The sequence below is a fragment of the Chrysemys picta genome, chromosome 11 (assembly GCF_011386835.1).
Source record: "Chrysemys picta bellii isolate R12L10 chromosome 11, ASM1138683v2, whole genome shotgun sequence".
In the NCBI taxonomy this organism is placed as follows: domain Eukaryota; kingdom Metazoa; phylum Chordata; order Testudines; family Emydidae; genus Chrysemys; species Chrysemys picta.
Window position 1 is genome coordinate 54,830,276 of NC_088801.1, and position 20,440 is coordinate 54,850,715.

Genomic DNA, 20,440 nt, shown 5'->3' on the forward strand with positions numbered 1-20,440 from the left:
GGGCAGTAGAGTTCAACCGATGACCAGAGAGGCAAGAACAGGCATTGAGGGACACCTCCTGGAGGCCAGTTGCAGCACTGTAATCAACCATGGTGTCTACACTGGCACTGCGGCGCTGTAGCCCTGGCACAGAAAGCTGTATGCCTCTCGTCGGGGTGGTTTTTTTACAGCACTGCAACTGCGCAGTTTCTGTGCACTAGGTGGCTTGGCAGTGTGTATACATCGGGAGTTACAACGCAGAAAGCTGCTTTACTGTGCAGAAACTTGCCAGTGTAGACAAGGCCTTAGAAAAAGACTTCAGCCATACAAAGATGGGATCTCTAGAAAAACAGCAAGTCCTTTAATGACAGATGGCTATTGTCTTGTCTTGTCTTGTTTAGTGAATTTCCTCTTTGTATTTTTTCCACTTACTTGTATTGGTTTTTCATATCAATACAAAAGGGCTATTGAAACAGTCAGGTTTACCTGTTTTTAGAGTAGCAGCCATGTTAGTCTGTATATGCAAAAAGAATAGGAGTACTTGTGGCCCCTTAGAGACTAACAAATTTATTAGAGCATAGGCTTTTGTGGGCTACAGCCCACTTCTTCGGATGCATATAGAGTGAACCATATATTAAGGAGCCCCTGATGGTATGGCTGATGTGATTGGCTCATTCACCTGCACATCTACCAATGTGATATATGCCATCATGTGCCAGCAATGCCCCTCTGCCATGTACATTGGCCAAACCGGACAGTCTCTATGCAAAAGAATTAATGGACACAAATCTGACATCAGAAATCATAATACTCAAAAACCAGTGGGAGAACATTTTAACCTATCTGGCCATTCAATGACAGACCTGCGGGTGGCTATCTTACAACAGAAAAACTTCAAAAACAGACTCCAATGAGAGACTGCTGAGCTGGAATTGATATGCAAACTAGACACAATCAACTCAGGATTGAATAAGGACTGGGAATGGCTGAGCCATTACAAACATTGAATCTATCTCCCCTTGTAAGTATTCTCACACTTCTTATCAAACTGTCTGTACTGAGCTATCTTGATTATCACTTCAAAAGTTTTTTTCTCTTACTTAATTGGCCTCTCAAAGTTGGTAAGACAACTCTCACCTGTTCATGCTCTCTGTATGTGTGTATATATATCTCCTTAATATATGTTTCACTCTATATGCATCCGAAGAAGTGGGCTGTAGCCCACGAAAGCTTATGCTCTAATAGGTTTACCTGTGTAGCTTGTTTAAATTTAACTTGGAACCTGCTCCAAAATCCATTGAAGTCAGTAGGTGTCTTTCCATTGACTTCAATGGACCTGGGATCAGTCCTTTGGTCCCCCACAGTCACCGTACACCACATAATATTTAGGAATTCTGATAGATTTCAGGAAGGATTAAATATTAAAATGAATTTGAAAACAGAAAAATTGAGTAATCTGGTGCCTTAGTTCATAAATTCTACTTGTAGCAAAATTTTGTAAAAATCAGATTTATTGTGCTTTGGGTGCCTTGGAAAGAATTGTTTGCAGTGTTGTAGCCGTGTTGTATTAGCCCAGAATATTAGAGAGGCAAGGTGGGTACAGTAATATTTTTTTATTGGACCAACTTCTGTTGGTGGAAAAAGACAAAGCTCTTGAGCTTACACAGAGCTCTTCTTCAGGCCTGGGAAAGGTACTTGGTGTCAGCTAAATACAAGGTGGAATAGATTGTTTAGCATAAATAGTTAACACATATTCCGAGAGACCATTCAAGGTGAAGTGTACAGTTAACACCCCCCTCATAGAACAAAAAAGGGGGGTTAGTGGGTTGCAAGTTGCTATAATAAGCATAAATCCAGTCTCCAGTCCACGATTTTGAGTGTTTAGCAAGTTATGAATGTAAATTCCCAGGCTCCTATTTTGAAGGTGTTGAGCAGGTTTTTCTTTGAGGGCAAGGACTGAGAGGTCCGCTATGGAATGATCACGTTGTCAAAAGTGTTTTCCCATGGAAGATATGTTTTTGTGTTTTATTTTTCTGTCTGGGTTCGTTCAAGAAAGAATGTGTATGATGTTAAAGGCCAAGATTTTTCAAAACTGGATGCTCAAACTTAGGCACGTCCCATTGAGATGTTGGCCCCAAAAATTTAAGCATATAGAAAAAGTATCAACTCTTGGCCTTGTCAGGGCAACACCTGAGATTTCCCGTCAAGCTGTCTTCCATAGAGTAGTGAGTGTTCTTTTTCTTATTTGGTTTAAGAGTTCAACACCATATCTCCCAATAGTGCATGTGACAGAGGCTGAAATTCAGGAAGGGGTTTAAGCTTATGCTGAACTTTAAACATGTGAATAGTCATGTTGTCTTGAATGGGACTGTTTACATACTTAGTCAATGGGACTATTTGCGTGCTTGAAGTCTGGTACATGCTTAAGTACCCTCCAGAACTGAAGCCTGAATGAAGGTTTGTGTAGTATTCCTTTACAAACTTGCTTGATCCTCATTTTCAAGGAAAAACTGAAACCAGACAGATTTTCACTGGGGCTTACTCAGAAACCACTGGAAATGACTGTTTCCAAATAATGGAAACCAAATAATCATTTCCCACATCCTCTTGGAACTTTGATCAGCAGACTGATTTTCCTGAGTTGTATTTATGGTTGGTAAGTAGCTGAACAAGGTTTTGCCTCCCCTAGTGAAAATCAACTTAAGGATTTTTAACAGATTGGCTCGGTGGAGATTTTCTTTCCATCCTAGAGAGTTTATAAATTTTCAGTAGATTAGAAAAAAAAAATCTGTTTCACTACTGTAGTTATTTCAAAATGGTATTAGGGGAAAAAATTACAGTGCCAGCTTCCAACTGTCATCTTCACTGTCATTTATGTTTTTTTAAACAAAGGCAGGTGTGAAAAGTTGAAATAATTGTCCAAAAATGTTCTAATAGTCAGCTTTTGTGTTTGTGTGGGATGTTTGTGGTGTCTACTCTGTCCTTGCTAAAATATGACAAAGTGAAACTGAAGAAAAACATTTTTGCTTCTTCTCTTCCTAACCCTAGATTAACAAAGTTTTTGTAAGAAATGAGTTCCAAGACAAACTTCTTTGGAGTTAAAACTTGACATATAAAAATTTAAAGAAAAGTACAGGATCCAACTATTATGGACCACTGAGAGGGAATTAACTGTAATGACACTGCTGGGGACCATTGTTGTGTGTGACTATATAACTTTTTTGAGTAGGACAGTTTTCTAAAGCCTCCAAGGCATTCTGTGAAAATTTAATAATCTTCTTGGATTTAAATTTTAATATTATTACAAGTATTTATAATGTACCCATCACTGTACCTGAGGGTACTTTATGTAGGTTAGAATTGTACCAAACTGCTTCTCAAGGACAGAAAGTATATACTTTGTTCCCCTCTGCAGCAGTGAGGACATCTCCTCTGAAAGGATCTACAGGAACAGATAGCAGTTAGTAGATTTCAAGCTTCCCACTGCAGGCCTTTGAGAGGGAGAGGTGGCTTACTTACTTACTTTCACTTAGCCCTTATCTACACCAGCAGGGCTGGCTCCAGGTTTTCTGCCGCCCCAAGCGGGCCCCCCCCCAAAAAACCCCCCAATCGGCAGCACTTTGGCGGCAGCTCAATTGTGCCGCTCCATTCTTCGGCGGCGGATCCTTCACTCCCTCTTCCTCTTAAGCGGCACTTCGGTGGCAGCTCAAAGAGGAAGAAAGAGACTGAGGGACCCACCGCCGAATTCCTGCCGAAGACCTGGATGTGCTGCCCCAATAGCGGACGGAGTGCCGCCCTTTGTATTGGCCACCCCAAGCACCTGCTTCCTTAGTTGGTGCCTGGAGCTGGCCCTGTACACCAGACATATTCTGCCTATACAATCTCCTGCCATTGCTACCACTGCTTCAGCTCCACCATTGGGAGTGCAAGTATAGACAAGACGCCACTAGACCCTTCCTAAAAATGGATTAAGTTGAGTTCAGAGATACATCTGACAGGACTGAATTGCAGAGGCAATGGTCTTGTTATTGGGAGCACTTTCCTTCCTACTTCTCCATTAATCTCCCCATTGGCACAGATAGCCATTGTATTTCTTCAGAGTGCAGTTTGCTGTGGGGAGGCATCATGGGAGAGACAGGCTCTGAGATAATGGGGCCTATCATCAATCATTCTTTTCCCCACTGTTTTACTAAGGTTCTTGGAATTCGAGAGACAGTAACCAGAACCCCAAGTTTCCACATACACACACTTCCCTCCCCTGGTCCCAACAAAGAATACAGATATAATATGCCAACTTTCTCTCCTCTGCCTAAAAGGTGGACAGTTATAACTTGCACTAGCTGGTGGTTCCAAATGACCTTCTGTATTGACCCTGTCCAAGCATATTGCAATAAGCTAACCTCACGTTAACAAAAGCACATGGATGAACCTGGCCAAAAAAAAAAAAAAAAAATTGCATGCTGGCTTGGTCAGCTAAAGGTGAAAGATTGTTTCTGGCTACTGCTATCTGGGGGTCCAGATACGTGTATCAAGATCATGAAATACTTTGACAACAGGCAGATAGGCCTCCTTCCGTTAAGTTCTTGAAGATGCTCACCCATCTTCTGGCAGATATACAGACACTGACATGCATGGGAAAGGCACTTAAATTTAGGCTCAGTCTGGTAAAATAGAACTCAGTGAATGTCACCAACAACCTTGCATTGTTTTCTGCTATGTCACTCAGCAACCTGTCCTCAAAGAAACTGTCATGTCCCCCACTGTGGTGGTTGGTCTTGCTGCTCTGATAATAATGGAGAATCGTGCATCCTGTGTATTTGCAATGTTCATGACGATGGTACAGAGCGCTGCGGGCCTCTGTACTTCTGTCAGAGATAATTGACACTGAACAGTGTCATGCGAGTTTGTGGGATCTTAAAAAAAAATTATGGGATATGCATGGCATTATTAGATGGAGAACATTACATGCTGGTAACTTGACCCTTAGCACCCAGGGATCCTTCGGTAAGTTATCTGTATCTCAGAACACATTGCCAAAACTTCCCAGAAGGTATTGCACTGGAGTGTGGTACTTGGCACACTGGGATTCTTACTTGTTGTGCATCGCGCTTTGCATCAACACAAACACTCCTGGTGAGTACATGCAGCACTTACACAAGCCAGCAAGTATTCATGAACAAGCGATGCACTATCTTCGGCAGCTGTATGCTGATGTCACTTGCGTTGATCAAAGTTTGTGATGTAGACGTGGCCTATGAAAGTGTTGATACAGTCATATCTGCATGGATGTCTGACCTCTATCTTTTGCCCACAGGAGACTGATGACCAAAATGAATGTTGTTTCTGTGTTGTGTCACTCTGAAACATGGGTGGCATTCACAAAAACTGAAGACTCTCATTCATTTTGTTTTCTTTAAAAACAAAAGCTCTACTTTTTCAAAGCTAAACTTTAGATGAAATTTAAAACTTTCTCCATAAATTCCTGGAAAAAATTTGCCACTGCCCTATTCCCAATAGCTGGCAGTTACACACTGCAATCAACTCGAGGCTCAAAAAGTTAAAACGGCTGTGAAGCAATTTTAACAAATGATCTTCTGTAAAAACAGCAAAACTGGCTTCAGCATTACCATGATATTGTTTTACTAGCTCAAGGTTCAAATTCAACTTAAAAAAGCTGTTGACACAACTCCTTCAAATACAGTCAGTTACAGAAGGAGCTGCCTAGATAGCAAACATTCCAATGGAGGGAGTGACTATATGGGGCAATGCAGTTCCCTGTAATCCAAGAAGAGGTAGAAGGAAGGAGAGAATGAGACCGGCCTCCTGAGTGGTGAAGTCTATATTCATATAGCTATGTAAGTGGATTGAGCCCATCTGTATGCCTGAGTGTTAATATCAGGGACGTGCAAAAGTCTGATTCACAAGCCTGTAGTTATTTTCTGACTCACTGCATCTAAGGAGAAACAAATCTGTTTCTGTCTAAGCAATGATAGCCATAATATTGCTAACATCTTCTATGTTCTCATTCTAAGGCAAGTAGAATAGTTTTATAATGATAACAAATGTAATTCCTGACACGACTCCATTTCATTCCAACTGTTTCTCTATTGTTTTTATAAAAACAATAGAATAGGCATAGCCTAAAAATTAATGTTAACAAATAAATCAAGCTATTACTATCTAAACTAAATACATTAATGTAATTGAAAATGAGCTCAAGCTGAACTTCAGGATCTGAATTTCAGAATCTGAATAGTGATCCATGTCTGAATTTGACAATGGGGCAAACCAAAAACTCAGAGCTGAACCTACGTGTGCACATGTGGGGGAGCATGACCTTCGTTGTGGTTATTGAATGGTTGTATATAATGTTCCTATTCTAAACTTACTTTAAACAATGCAGTAAGTGCTGACTTCCAGTTTAGTTTGAACGTCTGTTTTGTTTTAGGAAACATCTGGAAGCCTACTGTTTTCTCTTTCCATTCATCATATGTTCATTCACTAAAGTATATCACCTTGTCCTTCGGAAATCAGTTATCATCATTTTAGTCAACTGGAAATTCAACAGATTAGGCTTTGAACTGTATGCTTAAATCTCATTTGCAATTAACAAAAGTGGCATTGTTTCTAACATTGACACCTTTAATCATAAAAGTGATTCTATGCTCGGTTTCTGGAAAGGTAAATCCCTCAAAGTAAGGCCAAGATTTAAAAAACAAAACAAAACAAAACACAGGTGTGTCACATTAAGCTCCTAAAGCACTATTTAGACCTTTTAAATAATCACAAGTTTTCGAAAGTGTTGAATGCCCCGCAGCTTTCATCCTAATTGAATTGGCCTCGTTAGCACTAACACCCCACTTGGTAAGGCAACTCCCATCTTTTCATGTGCTGTATTTACACATGAAATACCTGCTTACTGTATTTTCCACTCCATGCATCTGATGAAGTGGGTTATATCCCACAAAAGCTTATGCCCAAATAAATGTGTTAGTCTCTAAGGTGCCACAAGCACTCCTTGTTTTTTTTTACTGATACAGACTATCACGGCTACCCCTCTGAAACCTAATGGGTGTTCAGCACTCTTGGAAATCAGGCTACTTGTATAGGTTCAGAAATATGGATATAGTAGCTTAACAATGAGGCACATATTTCTAAACAAACCTGGGGCTAAAAAATTATGTAAATCCATGTCCATTTCCTTAAGAATGTAAAATGGAAAATTATACTTTAGGTATTATGCAGAGATGCTCTTTACACATTTAAAATAAATGCACCTGCCACAAATGTTACAAGGACCATATATGTTTATTAAAAAATGACACCATAAAGATTAACCGCTCTCCCACCCAAAGCCTTGAAATCTGCTACCACTTGGTAAAGGGGCAGTAGTATTTATACTTGTATTAATTTTCAATCTCAAATTACCTCCCTTAACATTTGTACAGCTTTTCTGGTGTACATTCAGGAATGCAAAACTAGTATACTTCTTTAATTTAACATTTTCCCTAAGAAGATTTGGAATGCGCCATTTTTACCAATATGTAGTGTAAGTCTGGCTGATTTTATCTTCTTGGAAAGCCTCATGATGACTTCAGCAGAACTGCTACTGAAAAAAATTATTACTCAGTTACACAAAGGCTAAACTCAAACATGAACCTCCGTTCTTGGTTGACTTTTATGACGAGATAGGTACTGTATTAAAGGAGGGAAGATTACAGGGGGAACATGGAGAGAGAGGGAAAGAAGATAAATGGTGTGAATGAAATGAGTAGGTGGTTTCAGCCAAGTTCTTTGTGGACAAGTGTTCACAACATAATTGAAATAATTATTGGCAGTCTCAGAGGACAAGCTAAGAATTGATACTCATCTGTATGTATCTATAACATCCTTAACTCCTTCCTGTCTATTCTCTCTGTCTTTATCCTAGTAAGCTTGTGGTTCTGCCTCATTTTATTTCAGCTAAATGTTTGAGGCAGGAGGGCTTGGACCCTCCCCCCCCCAAAAAGCGTCTACAAACATAACTCTGTCTCCTTCCTCAACTCAACATTTTGAACCCTGGCATCAGCCTTGACCTTGAACTTTGCTTCTTTTCCCGCATCTCTGAAGTCTTCAAATCTGCCAGTTGTCAACTTCACCATTGTAGAAATCCTTCTGCATGGCTTCATCTTTTCTTGACTTAATTGTTGCAACTCCCTTCTGTGGCCTCCCCAAAAGCCACCTCTCAGCCTTGCCATCTTGGGAAAAATATTTGACCATACCTCCTGCCATCCTTAAGCAACTCTACTAACCCCACATTAGTTTGAGGAACCTATTCAAAACTGCTTCTTCATTTCCTAAAATGCTCTGTGGACTTGCTCTCACTTGCTGCACAAACTTTCGGTGTTGTAATGGGGTGGGGCCAGCCAGCCAGCCCCGTCCATTTATCAGACCCAGCTGGGAAGGAAGAAAGTTAATATAAAAGCAAGCAAGTGGCTAAATTGACGGGGAGCAGGAGGAGGGAGATGGGATCCTGCAAGGGGGAGAGTGGGGTGGAAATTGAAGATAAGGGTATGGCCCCCTTTGGTAGTGAGAGACAAAAGGAAAAGCCTTATGGTGGGCAGAGGAACTGCTTCTTGTTTTGATGTTTTGCCTAAGTTTTATGTTGAATAAAATTGTGTCTTTAAGGAGACATAGGCCTGTAAGTCTTTTCTGGGCTGGGGAAACCAGCCAGCAGTTTACAGGCCTTATTCACCCATGTGGTGTTTCAGTTTAACACCACTATAGTTCACTGATTTCAATCGAGTTTTATGCCAGGACAGCTCCATCGAGATCAATGAGTTATAGAGGTGTCAAACTGTAATACTGCAATGGTGATATAGGCCCCTCATTTCTCTAATCTCCCCTACACTCTGGCTGCTCATCTAGATCTGGCCTTATCCCTGTCTTTCTACATAATCTCATTGCTGTTGGTTCCTGTCTCTCTCCCCAGTTTAGCAGCCCTTCATTTGATTTCAAGCTGAAATTATCATTGTTCTCCTTAGTTTATCACTCTTAATGTCTCTCGCCGTCTGGCATTCTTAAACTCTAACTATTCTCTATCCTGCAAAGTGTTTTGTGATATTTTACATGAAGGAAATGCTATGCAAAACAGTGATCTAGGGTGACAGTTTTAATTAAAGATTAGGGAAATGGGGCTGTGCTCTAAAACTGATTATCTTGATAATCCTCTATGATCTCTTTTGTTTATTTCTTACAGAGCTTAGTCTCTAGTAGGCCTTTCTTTTATAGGGAGCTATACAGAGTTACAGTAGGAATATATGGAAAAAATGTAGGAATGTTAGAATGCTTCACGGGGTCTCAACATTTCAGGGCTATATCCAAACAGCTTTGGTAATGGACACTTGGTTCCTCTACATTCCTGCAGAATGGTGCTTCAGGTAGCAACTCAGCCTGGATATACATTTTTCATCTTTCTACAGATGATGAAAGTGCAATCTTTCCATAAAGTTCCTCTCTGAGCTGCAAAAATAGATGGCACCCTGGGAGCAAGTGTTTCATAAGTCAAAAAACCCATGCCTCCCACCGATCTACATCTGCTCAACTATTACCCTAGGTAGAAATAAATAGTTACATTTAAGCAACTCTTCGGGGGACAAATCCTGAGCTACATATTCAGCCTTTACGAAGCCAAACACTGGGTACGTCTATACTTACCTCCGGGTCTGGTGGTAAACAATCGATCTTCTGGGATCGATTTATCGCGTCTTGTCTAGATGCGATAAATCGATCCCGGAAGTGCTCGCTGTCGACACCGGTACTCCTGCTCGGTGAGAGGAGTACGCGGAGTTGACGGGGGAGCCTGCCTGCCGCGTGTGGACTCGCGGTAAGTTCCAACTAAGATAGTTCGATACGTATCTTAGTTCGAAGTGGAGGGTTAGTGTGGACCAGCCCCCTCAGTGACTCCTGGATACATCCTGCTCCTACTGAGCTCACTAGGAGATTTTCCGTTGACTTCAGATTCTGCTGCCAGTGCAACTGAGTGAAAACAAAAGCCCTCATGCTCTCCTGTGTTCTTGCAAGCAGAGGAGAGCCTATACCCAGGGAATGTGCCATGGATAAGCAATGTCTCCTCTCTTCCCCTGCAAAAGCCCCTCCTGGGCTTAAAGTCTCAGACATTATTTCCCGGAGCCCCGATGACCCCTCCTCCCCCCATTTGGGGCTCTGGGTTTCAGCTGTGGGGCGGGGCTGGGGCTCCTGTAGGTTAGAAAATATTTACCAGCGTTCTGCTCTGGACTGCTTCAGCTGAATTTAAGCCCTGTGTCCCCCCCAAAGTTCAGCATCAACTGTAAAGAGATGGTGGGGTGGCAGGGGGGCACAGCTGTGCTCTACCACATTCTCCAACTCTAAAGCCACAGGACATACTGTGTGTTATTGCAAAGAGTCCATATTAGCTAATGCTGCTTCTCCTTCCAACATGGTACTCTTGAGGTGGGTTTTAGGGGTAGCCAGTAACTAGGGAAGCAGCGGCAGCACAGTTCCCAGCTGCCCACAATAGAAGAATTGCATGAGTTGAAATTTTGCCATTTTACTTACACATTATACAACAAGGGTGGAGGCAACATGGGACTTAGCTCCAGGGGCATAGTTAAGAGTTTTAGAAGAGCTGTGCTTCTATTACTCAGTAAAGGATGAATGATTTCATTATATATAAAGGTTACCAATTGTCAGTTAAGTTTGCAAGGACCAACTTGTAGGAATCTAGCATTCATAGTCTAACCACTCTAGATTTTGCCCATTTATTCCTTCCAATGAATCTACAGTTTCTCAGTTTAAAGGACAGAATCAATAAAACTTTGTATTCATACCCTCTTCTCAAATACAATAAAGTTACTCAGCATATAAACAGATTAGTTTAGAAGACAACATTTCCTTTCCACAGAGGAATCACTCCAGTTTGCTTTCAAAATACATTTCTAGAACTCTCATGTAATTTCCAGTCTGCCCTATCCAACTAGCTAACACAGCCTTGGCCCAGCAGAAAATATCCAGTAACTATTGACACAGAGCTACTGATGCACTCAGAACTCCTACTGACATCAGTGCAGAATTGGGCCTTGTGAGTGTCTTATCACATCACGTCCTGCATGGAGTCCAGTCCAGTGAGGTGTTCAGTGCTCACAATTCCCATTGATTTCTTAAAAAGAAAAGATGCTGATGGGAGGCCTCATCCTGCTCCCACTGTCATCAATGGCGGGGGGGGGGGGGGGTTGCCATTGACTTAAATGGGATTAAGGTCAGGCTGATTTTTATATATAGATGGTGTAAACTTTTATTGATCTATGCATGCCATTTTATGTTCACATGGATGTAATCAGAATGGGAAGCCAACACAGCAGAAACTTCTCATTAGGGAGAGTGAAGAAAAATCCTAATGATTAGAATGTTCCAAAACTGAACCTAGAAGGTACCCACATGTATCTGAGCCCTACCTTTTCTCGTTTGTCATTAGAAGTTAGTCTTAAAATGAAAAGGTATGAGAATATGCATAAACTGAAAAGAAATAGGCACATTAGGTGACAACAGCCAGGCACTAGTCATATAAACTTGCCATAGTTGTGCAGGAAACCTCCTAAAGAAGTTGCTTCTGTAACTTTTGTGACTGTTTTTTTCCTCTATGCACAAAGAGGAAAAACAGGTACTTCCCATATAGATTTACTTTGTATTAGATTTAGGAGAGACTAAACAAATGTGTGTGAGAGAAATTTGGGTGTGGGTCTCTTTTGTCATTCTTGAATCCTGTGACAGTCCTGTTACTAACAGAAGTTGTCTCCCAAAGTCCAATAAAAGAAAATTTGTAGTTACATTAGGCAAATGCGATCTGAAAAACAAGAAGAAAATAATTTAACAGAATAAAGTTAGCACAGTGAGAAGATTTCTGTTCATATACTACGTCCAATCCCACTTACAAATAATGGCTAGCCCTGGAAACTCAAACTGGGTTCTTTCCAGCTTGTATATAACAAGGGCTCTGTAGCACAAATTAGTTCCTCAGTTACACCTGTGTAACCTTAAATCTTCACTGGAGTTTGCACAGGAAACTGATTGGAACATAGTAAATAACTCTGCTGAGGAACAAAATAAAATACAATCTGAAGCTCACTCAGTTTAACAGGGCTAATAGGAGTAAAAAGTAGCAAAAACTTAATTTTGTCACTATAGTGAACTGATCTGACTCTGAATACGTGTGGGGAGTAACTTGCTGAAGGTGTCACTTTTACATAATCACTTTTAACAGTAGAATTTCACTTAAAAACTGATCACCAATAACCCTACTACTTCTGAGGCTCAAAACAGTATCTGGATAATTCCCAAACAGGTCAGACACAGTTCTGTGTATGGCTCGCTCTAACTCTATCCCTCCCCATCACTGCTCATTTCCTTGATGGACCCTAGACTGAAAGTTTACAACTACTTGTGCAAGTGGTCAAACTTCACGCTAGAGATTATACACCCTGAAAGCCTCCCACCTATATGAAAATTTTTAAGGGGACTCCCTACCTACTCTGTGTCCAATGTCCTCTCCCAGCATCATTCCCACCATGTACATTGTCAGTGTGTATCACACTGCCACAGTGAATGTTAGAAAGTGTAAATAAAACAACAGACCAAATACAGATACAGCAGAAAATACATAGAAAGAAAACTGGAAATCTTGTACCAGAACAGCATATTTCAGCTACAGGCCAGAAAATTATTCAGTAGGGAAGGGGGAATGCTTTATATGCTATCCTCTGCTACGCTACTTATCAGCTATCGTCTACTTACTTTTGAGCCAAAGCTCTTTTAACAACACTTTCTCATGTTCAAGCATTTTATTAAATTTCTCTTCATGCTTGGCCAGTGTGGCTTGAGAAGGCTACAGAAGTGTTACCCACGTTTATTCTTTTCCTTGAGCTTAAACCTGCCAGATGACGACTCTATGAAACTCTTTAGCATAGGCGCCATCTACTCCCGGTGCCGGTGGGTGCATGACACCCCCCGCCCAGCTCCACACGTGCCCCACCCCAATTCCACCCCCTCCCTGACCCTATTGGACTCCTTCCTCAAATCCCAGCCCCGCCTCCTGCCCTGAGCGTGCTGCGGTCCCGCTCTTCCCTCCTTCCCCCCACAGCTTGTTACGCTGCAAAACAGCTGTCATCCTCATTGAATCCAAGAAGTCTGGGATAGGTTTATATGTGACTATATAAGAAAAATTAGTTTCCTCATAGTGAGGCAGTTACCTAGTAACTAAAAATCCAATCTTTATAAATCAAATTGAGTACAAAACTACACTGATTTATTAAGACTGGAGTTTTAGTTAATGAACACATTCGTTATAAGATATGTAGCTAAATTAAATTTCTTCCTACTACTCTATGTCTGCTGACAATGCCATTTCCAGTTTCAGTCCGAAATGTGGCATCTCTTGCTTTTAAAATAGCTGTTTGGGACTGAAGCTGCTTTGAATTCAGTTAAAACAGCATTTTTTGAAAAGATCTTTCTAGTGTGTAATGGTTGTGAAGACTAGAAAGTTTCTTTTCAAGCCACTTAGTTATGGTTCAGGATGAACCAAGCTGCTTTAAAGGTGGCATATGCTTTAGCCAAAGACCAACTGAGCTCAATAAGGGTTAAGTGGGTGAAACTGAATGACCTGTGACAAACAGGAGGTCAGACTAAATGATTTAATGGTCCCTTCTGGCCTTAAAAGCTATGAATACGTGTTTCAACGCCTTACTGTGATGGCAGTCAGACTAGTATAAAGGTGCTGGTTTAGTGTAAATTTATGTGGGGTAAATTTATGACACTATACTATACCAGTATAGACTGACACCTTTATATCAGTATTAATACCTCCACAGGGAGTTGCACCAATTTAATACATCAGTTTCTAAACTGCTAATTCAGTATAAAAACTGGTTACAGACCACTCCTTAAACATGAAAGGACCTGTCCACATTTGGTATATTTGTTTCAATTTACCTAACAGGCTTTGACCTGTCATGATTTTTACCTTTTTTTTTTTTAAATGCTTGATGACCTAGACTTTAACTGGAAAAGCAATCAGACCCAGAGAAAAAAATGCAATCACATACACATTGCAAATACTGAGTTATTGCCCAGTAACAAATTCTAATGTCAGGTAGCAGATATAGGACTCCATTCTGCATTCCCTACTGTCAATGGGAATTTTGGATACAGACGGAATATGGGACTAGGGCTGTAAAATAGCTTAATAGCTATGCAAAATTTAAACTAAATTTTCACTAAAGGACCAAATATTCTGCTGGTGTAACGGGCAAAACTTAAGTCTACGGCGCTGTACAACTGTACACCAGCCAACAAGAGAGTGTGATGGAGAGAGTTGCCGTGAGAGGCACAGATTAAGGTATTAGCCCTGTGCTGTGGTTTGAACTGGTCTCCAGTAAAACCTGTAGGGCGGGTAACACTGTTCTCCTCTCCAAAGTACAGAAAAGCAGAAGTTGCACCAGTTTAATTTAAATGGGTTGAACAACTGCTGTAGCTCAACTACCGCTGCCTTTGCCAGTTTAAAACAGCCCTTTCGGGTCGGGTGCCCCACCCCTGGCCGGGGGAAGGCCCAGTCGCTCGAGGCCAGCTTTAAAGTGATCTGCGCCTGAGATCCCCAGCGGCCGGCCGGCACCGCTTCACCAACACGAGTTCGCTGAAACCCCCGCCCAGGGGCAAAGCCTCCCGCGTGGCGCTGGCCCGGGGCAGGCTGCAGCCTAGCGACGCTCCGTCCCGCTCTCTCGCCATTTCGCGCCGTGCCCATCACCGTGGCGCCTCTGCCCAACCCCCGCGTCCCTCCTGCGGGCAAAGGTGCCCGGGTACGATCACCCCCTCCGCCCCCCGGCTGTACAGGGCCTGCGGGTCCCGCTCCTCTCCGGGGCCGCGCGGGAGCGGGGGTCACGCGCGCCCTACCCCGGGGGCGACTGCACAGACACCGTCCGCAGCAGGCGCGCCCACACCGAACATGGCCGCGCAGCATCCGGTGGAGCTACCCGACTGCGCATGCGCCTCTTCCTCCTGAGTAAACTGGCGATGAGCTCAGCAGGCCCGGGTGGGAGGGGGCAGAGAATAGAAGAGGTTGTGCTACGCCGTTTACGTAGAAGGGGGCGGGGGGAAGCCCGCATTGGCTAGGCTGAGACACCAAGGTGGTGGCTTAGCCTATGCGCATGGTTCGTAGCAGTGTGCGTGCAGAGCGCGGCTGGCACGGCGTAAGTGTGTTTGGTGAATGGCGTAGCGCGGCGGCCGCTGCGGAGGAGGAGGCGCCCCGGCGGTTTGGTACCGAGCGGAGAGGGAGATGCACACGGCACTCGAGTGAGGTAGCTATAAAACCCCATTTGTTTACATTCCCTCCCCCACACAACCGGCCGGCGCTGCCGAGAAGGCGGCGGCCGGGCCCCGGGCCGGCTGGGGGGCGGGGGGCCGCGGCCCCCATCCCTGCGCGGGCTGCAGAGCGGCATGTGGGGGGCAGCGAGGCGGCCGCCGCCGCCTCATCACGTGGCGCCGGCGGCGGCCGCAGCAGTGAGACCCCGCCGCCGGGGCCGCCTTAGTGAAGGGGCTTTGGGGGGGCGGGGGAGGCTCCATTGAGTTTATCCCAAACTGCTTCCGGCCCCAGTGCGGGCTCCCCCCCCATATCTCCCCTCCCCCCCCCCCCCAGTTGCGGCCCGGGCGCCCCCGGCCCAGCGCAGCGGCAGCCCGGTAATGGGGGGGCGGGGGGGGCTCCACAGAAGATCTCTCGCTAGAGGCACCGAGGTAACTGCCCATATGCCTTGGCCAGGCTGAACACGGTTTCTCACGGCTGTGAATCGCCGCCGGGGCTGTACCGGGGGAAGGGCACCCGGCTCAGCTTTGCAAGCTGTAGTGACCAGGGTTGGGGAGGCTCCCACATGGGCCTGAAAGCCCAAGCGCGCTCTGCACGCCCCGGAGCAATAAACCCAGCTTCCAGCCAGGGCTGCATGGGGGTGACTGGCATGGGTGGGCCTCTGCCCCTTCCCAGGGGAACAAACGTTTGCTGTTGGCCTCCAGCTTAAATGCCCATTTCATTATGCTCCCAACTCTACAGCTAGGTGTACATTATAAACATACACCAGTATAGCTATGTTTTTCAGGGATGTGAAAAATCCACATCCCTGAGTGTCACATTTATACCAACCAAACCCTGGGTGTAGACAGCACTATGTTGAAGGGAGAGCTTTTCTTGTTGACATAGCTACTGCCTCTTGGGGAGATGGAACTATACCAGGCCTGCACAACTCGTAAAGCGGCGAGGGCCATATTACTCCAAAGAAAATAGCTGAGGGCCGAAACCCCCCGGCCGTGCTGAAACAGGCCCCCAGTGCCACCCAGCCCCGCCGAACCCCAGCCCTGACCCCTAGCTCCGAGCCCAGCCCCTCTGAGCTAAGCACCCCCCGACCCCATCCCCCCGCAGCCCTGACCCCTAGCTCTGAGCCCAGCCCCTGTGAGCTGAGCAGCCCCCGACCCCATCCTCCAGCAGCCCTGACCCCCAGCTCCGAGTCCAGCCCCTCTGAGCCGGACACCCCCCTGACCGCCAGCCCCTCTGAGCCTGACACGCCCTGACCCCAGCCCCCCCTAGCTCTGACCCCTAGCTCTGAGCTAAGCACCCCCCGACCCCATCCCCCAGCAGCCCTGACCCCCAGCTCCGAGCCCAGCCCCTCTGAGCCAGACACCCCCCTGACCCCATCCTCCCCCCAGCCCTGACCTCAGCTCCGAGCCCAGCCCCTCTGAGCTGGACATTCCCCTGACCCCAGCCCCCATGAGCTGCGGCTCGAGCCCAGGCCGGGTGCCTCTCCCCTCGCTCGGACTTACCGGTTCTGCCTTGTGCCCAGTGCTTCCCGCCTCAGCAGCCCCGGAAGTGACGCTGGACGCCAGGCAGGAGGAGCGGGAGACGGAGACGCGTGTGCAGGGGGGCGACCTCACAGCCCTGCGCGCCGCGCTCTGACTGCCCTGACAGTCAGAAGCGCGGCTGCCGGGTTCGCCCCCTGCCGTGGGGGGGAAGGTGACCTCAGCCCTGCGCGCCGCGCTCGGACCGCCCTGATGGTCAGAAGCGCGGCTGCCGGGTTTGCCCCATGCCCAGGGGTGGGGGAAGTTGGGCCCCCCTGCCCCGGCAGGGGGCGAACCCGGCAGCCGTGCTTCTGACTGTCAGGGCGGTCAGAGCGCGGCGCGCGGGGCTGAGGTCGCCTCCCCCCGCGTGTCAGAGCGGGCAGCGTGTTGTGCAGGCCTGAACTACACCAACAGAAGATGCTTTCCCAACCGCATATAGCATCTTCACTAACATGTTGCAGCTGTGCCAGTGAAATGTTTTAATTGTAGACCTGCCGTAAGTTACTGTGTATTTTAGGTCTTCCCAACCAGCCATCATTATGCCTCAGCTGCAGTATGTGCTCTGAAGGACTACACATAGGGTACCTTCCTTAGAATGATATAGAAGGGAACACTAGAAGGTGGGTGGTGCATGCATTTTTGTACTTTTCAGTTTCATATTCTTGGTTTGCTCTGTTATTGGGGAAACTTCTTATCATGAGATGCATCTCAGGTAAATTATGTGTAACCTTGAACAGTGTCAAAAAAGCAAGAGCTAAGTGGTACTGTTGGAAGTGAGGGTAACTTGGTTGGCCATTGTCACTGAGACAGCTTCTGCAAAATCACTCAGTCACAAGTGGCATACAGGAAAGAAAAATAAGGTTAAGGTGATATAGCAATTAAACACCTATTGCTAGCCTTCCCCCTCACAGGGTCCTGGAGTTACAGTCCAAGCCTGGGAAGAGCTGTGTGTGGCTTGAAAGCTTGTCTCTTTCAGCAACAGGAGTTGGGTCAATAAAAGATACTACCCCACCCACCTCGTGTCTCTAATATTCTGGGACTGACATGGTTACAACTACACTACATACAACTTTTAGAAAATGTTTAGAGGGAGTAAGTGGTTCAGCCTTTTCTTGTCTGTCTTGCCATTTTTCAGTGCCTGAACTGGTTCTTCTTGAAGCAGAACTCCCTGATAGTAAATCATGTTGAGATGCTGTGTGGGATACAACTCTTTTAATAGTCTCTTCCCCCCCCCTCCCGCCTCCCCGTGCTTTTTTTGTCTTCTCAGGTCTATCCTTCTCAACTATTTTGTCTGTGCCGCTTTTTTCTCACCTCTCCCTTCCACAACTCAAAATGCTACTCAAGTTAAGGTAGATACAGTTTTAGCTTCTAACTCTACAAACATTTCACACATCTAGCCTAAATAACTACTCTTGATTTCCCCAGTAGAACACTATGGGCTTGTCTACACCACACAGCTTTTAGCGACAAGACTGTGTCGACACAGCCCTGTCTCTAAATGTCGGCATACTTCCAGTCCCGCGAGCAGCATTCACTTTGTCAGCAGGAGAGTGCTCCTGCTGACAAAGCCGCATTCACACTGTCACAGAAAAACTTCAAAAACAGACTCCAACGAGAGACTGCTGAGCTGGAATTAATATGCAGACTAGACACAATCAACTCAGGATTGAATAAGGACTGGGAATGGCTGAGCCATTACAAATATTGAATCTATCTCCCCTTGTAAGTATTCTCACACTTCTTATCAAACTGTCTGTACTGGGCTATCTTGATTATCACTTCAAAAGTTTTTTTTCTCTTACTTAATTGGCCTCTCAGAGTTGGTAAGACAACTCCCACCTGTTTATGCTCTCTGTATGTGTGTATATATATCTCCTCAATATTTATTCCACTCTATATGCATCCGAAGAAGTGGGCTGTAGTCCACGAAAGCTTATGCTCTAATAAATTTGTTAGGGTACGTCTATACCCAGCCGCTAGTTCGGCGGCTGGCAATCGAACTTCTGGGTTCGACTTATCGCATCTTGTCTGGACGCGATAAGTCGAACCCGGAAGTGCAAGCCATCGACTGCGGTACTCCAGCTAGACGAGAGGAGTACCGCGGAGTCGACGGGGGAGCCTGCCTGCCGCGTGTGGACCGAGGTAAGATCGAACTAAGGTACTTCGAACTTCAGCTACGTTATTCACGTAGCTGAAGTTGCGTACCTTAGTTCGATTTGGGGGGTTAGTGTAGACCAAGCCTTAGTCTCTAAGGTGCCACAAGTACTCCTGTTCTTTTTACTGTCACTTGCTGCGGCAAAACCTTTATCTTTTCGGGGGAAGGGAGCTTTTTTAAGTACCTGTGAAAGACAAAAGTTTTGTTGACAACTTGGCAGTGTAGACAAGCCCTATGCCATGCTTTTTCCATGTGAGAGCAGCAGCCTGAAATCACTGAAAAATACATATTGAAGGTATCTGGTTAGTGTTTAGAAGTTGAGAACTAGTTGCTCTTTTAACTGACATAAGTGGTTGAAGGGGAGTGTATGCTTTTTAAATTAAAAAAAATGTTCTTTTGGGGACTACCATGCAGAATAACTAATGTGATACAAGATGATTAAAAATAGATAACATTACATTTGCAAAGGGAATACACTTAATAGACTATCCAAGGAATTTTTTTATTAATAGGTTCTCTTTTGGAGACCATAAGAGGTTGCCAAAGGAATGGCTTCTAATTTAAAAAGATTTTAATTGTGTATCCTGTGAAAACTGGTTGATTTCTTTTGGGAGGAGGGTGAAGGGAGGAGGATAAATAAAACACACCACTCTAATCCCCAAAAAGGACTTCTAACTTCTTTTGTATAATCGTTAGTGTGTGGAATATTGGTCTAAAAGGAATGCTAATGTAAAAAAACTTTCTGAATTAATTAATTCATCCATGAGAATTGTCAAAAAACAAGTGTAGCTGAATGGGTAGCACTTTCTCATTAACAAACTTGTTTTGAAATAGATGTCCTTGTCCAAAATAAATTTTTTAAATATTATTGAATGTTAAGCCTTGTTATTAGAACTTTAATTTTTATTTAGTCTCCTTGGTCAAATTGCAACAACGTACTTTTGGAAGAATGAGTACAAAAGACCCTGAAAACTGTGTATAGATTTGCTGTAAATCGGGGGTTCTCAAACTGGGTGAGTGGACCCCCCTGGGTCACAAGGTTATTACATGGGGGGGTCGAGAGCTGTCAGCCTCCACTCCAAACCCCGCTTTGCCTCCAGCATTTATAATGATGTTAAATATATTATAAAGTGTTTTTAATTACGAGGGGTCGCACTCAGAGGCTTGCTATATGTGAAAGGGGTCACTTACAAAAGTTTGAGAAGCACTGCTGCAAATCATACGTATTTTACTTAGTTCATGTAGCTCATGTGGGTTTTCGGTAGGGGAAAGTACTTCAGTGTCCATGGAAGGTGGATGCAGTAGGTAGCTAGTATCCCATCTACTGGAGTACTAAAAATAATTTAACATGGAAGTGTAAACCAGCAGGGTAACAAGTTTTTAAGCTTTTACAAAGCTGTTCTTCAGGTTTGGGCAGTCTGA

General features: G+C 44.6%; 1 protein-coding gene and 1 long non-coding RNA gene across 10 annotated transcripts in view; one reads left to right on the top strand and one right to left on the bottom strand.

The window, feature by feature from the left end:
- Window positions 1-921: 921 nt before the first annotated feature.
- Window positions 922-20,440, top strand: part of SLC39A10 (solute carrier family 39 member 10) — a 79,814-nt gene continuing 60,295 nt past the window's right edge. For 2 of the 8 annotated variants that reach the window (XM_008174227.4, XM_024110778.3), the window contains exon 1: window positions 15,059-15,341. In XM_008174227.4, coding sequence (XP_008172449.2) covers window positions 15,186-15,341 — 156 coding nt within the window. In that variant the 5' untranslated portion in view covers window positions 15,059-15,185. Of the gene's footprint in view, window positions 1,001-15,058; window positions 15,342-17,380; window positions 17,484-18,130; window positions 18,586-20,440 lie in introns of those variants that run through there. The other 6 variants (XM_065562039.1, XM_065562041.1, XM_065562038.1 and 3 more) reach the window with 5 other exon arrangements.
- On the bottom strand, window positions 7,269-15,056 carry LOC135974382 (uncharacterized). 2 transcript variants are annotated; one of them, XR_010591639.1, is made up of 2 exons: window positions 14,579-15,056; window positions 7,269-11,839 (listed from the first exon to the last, which is right to left on the bottom strand). It is a non-coding gene; the product is annotated as an uncharacterized LOC135974382 (long non-coding RNA). The 2 variants fall into 2 exon arrangements; XR_010591638.1 differs by having other exon boundaries at window positions 14,938-15,051.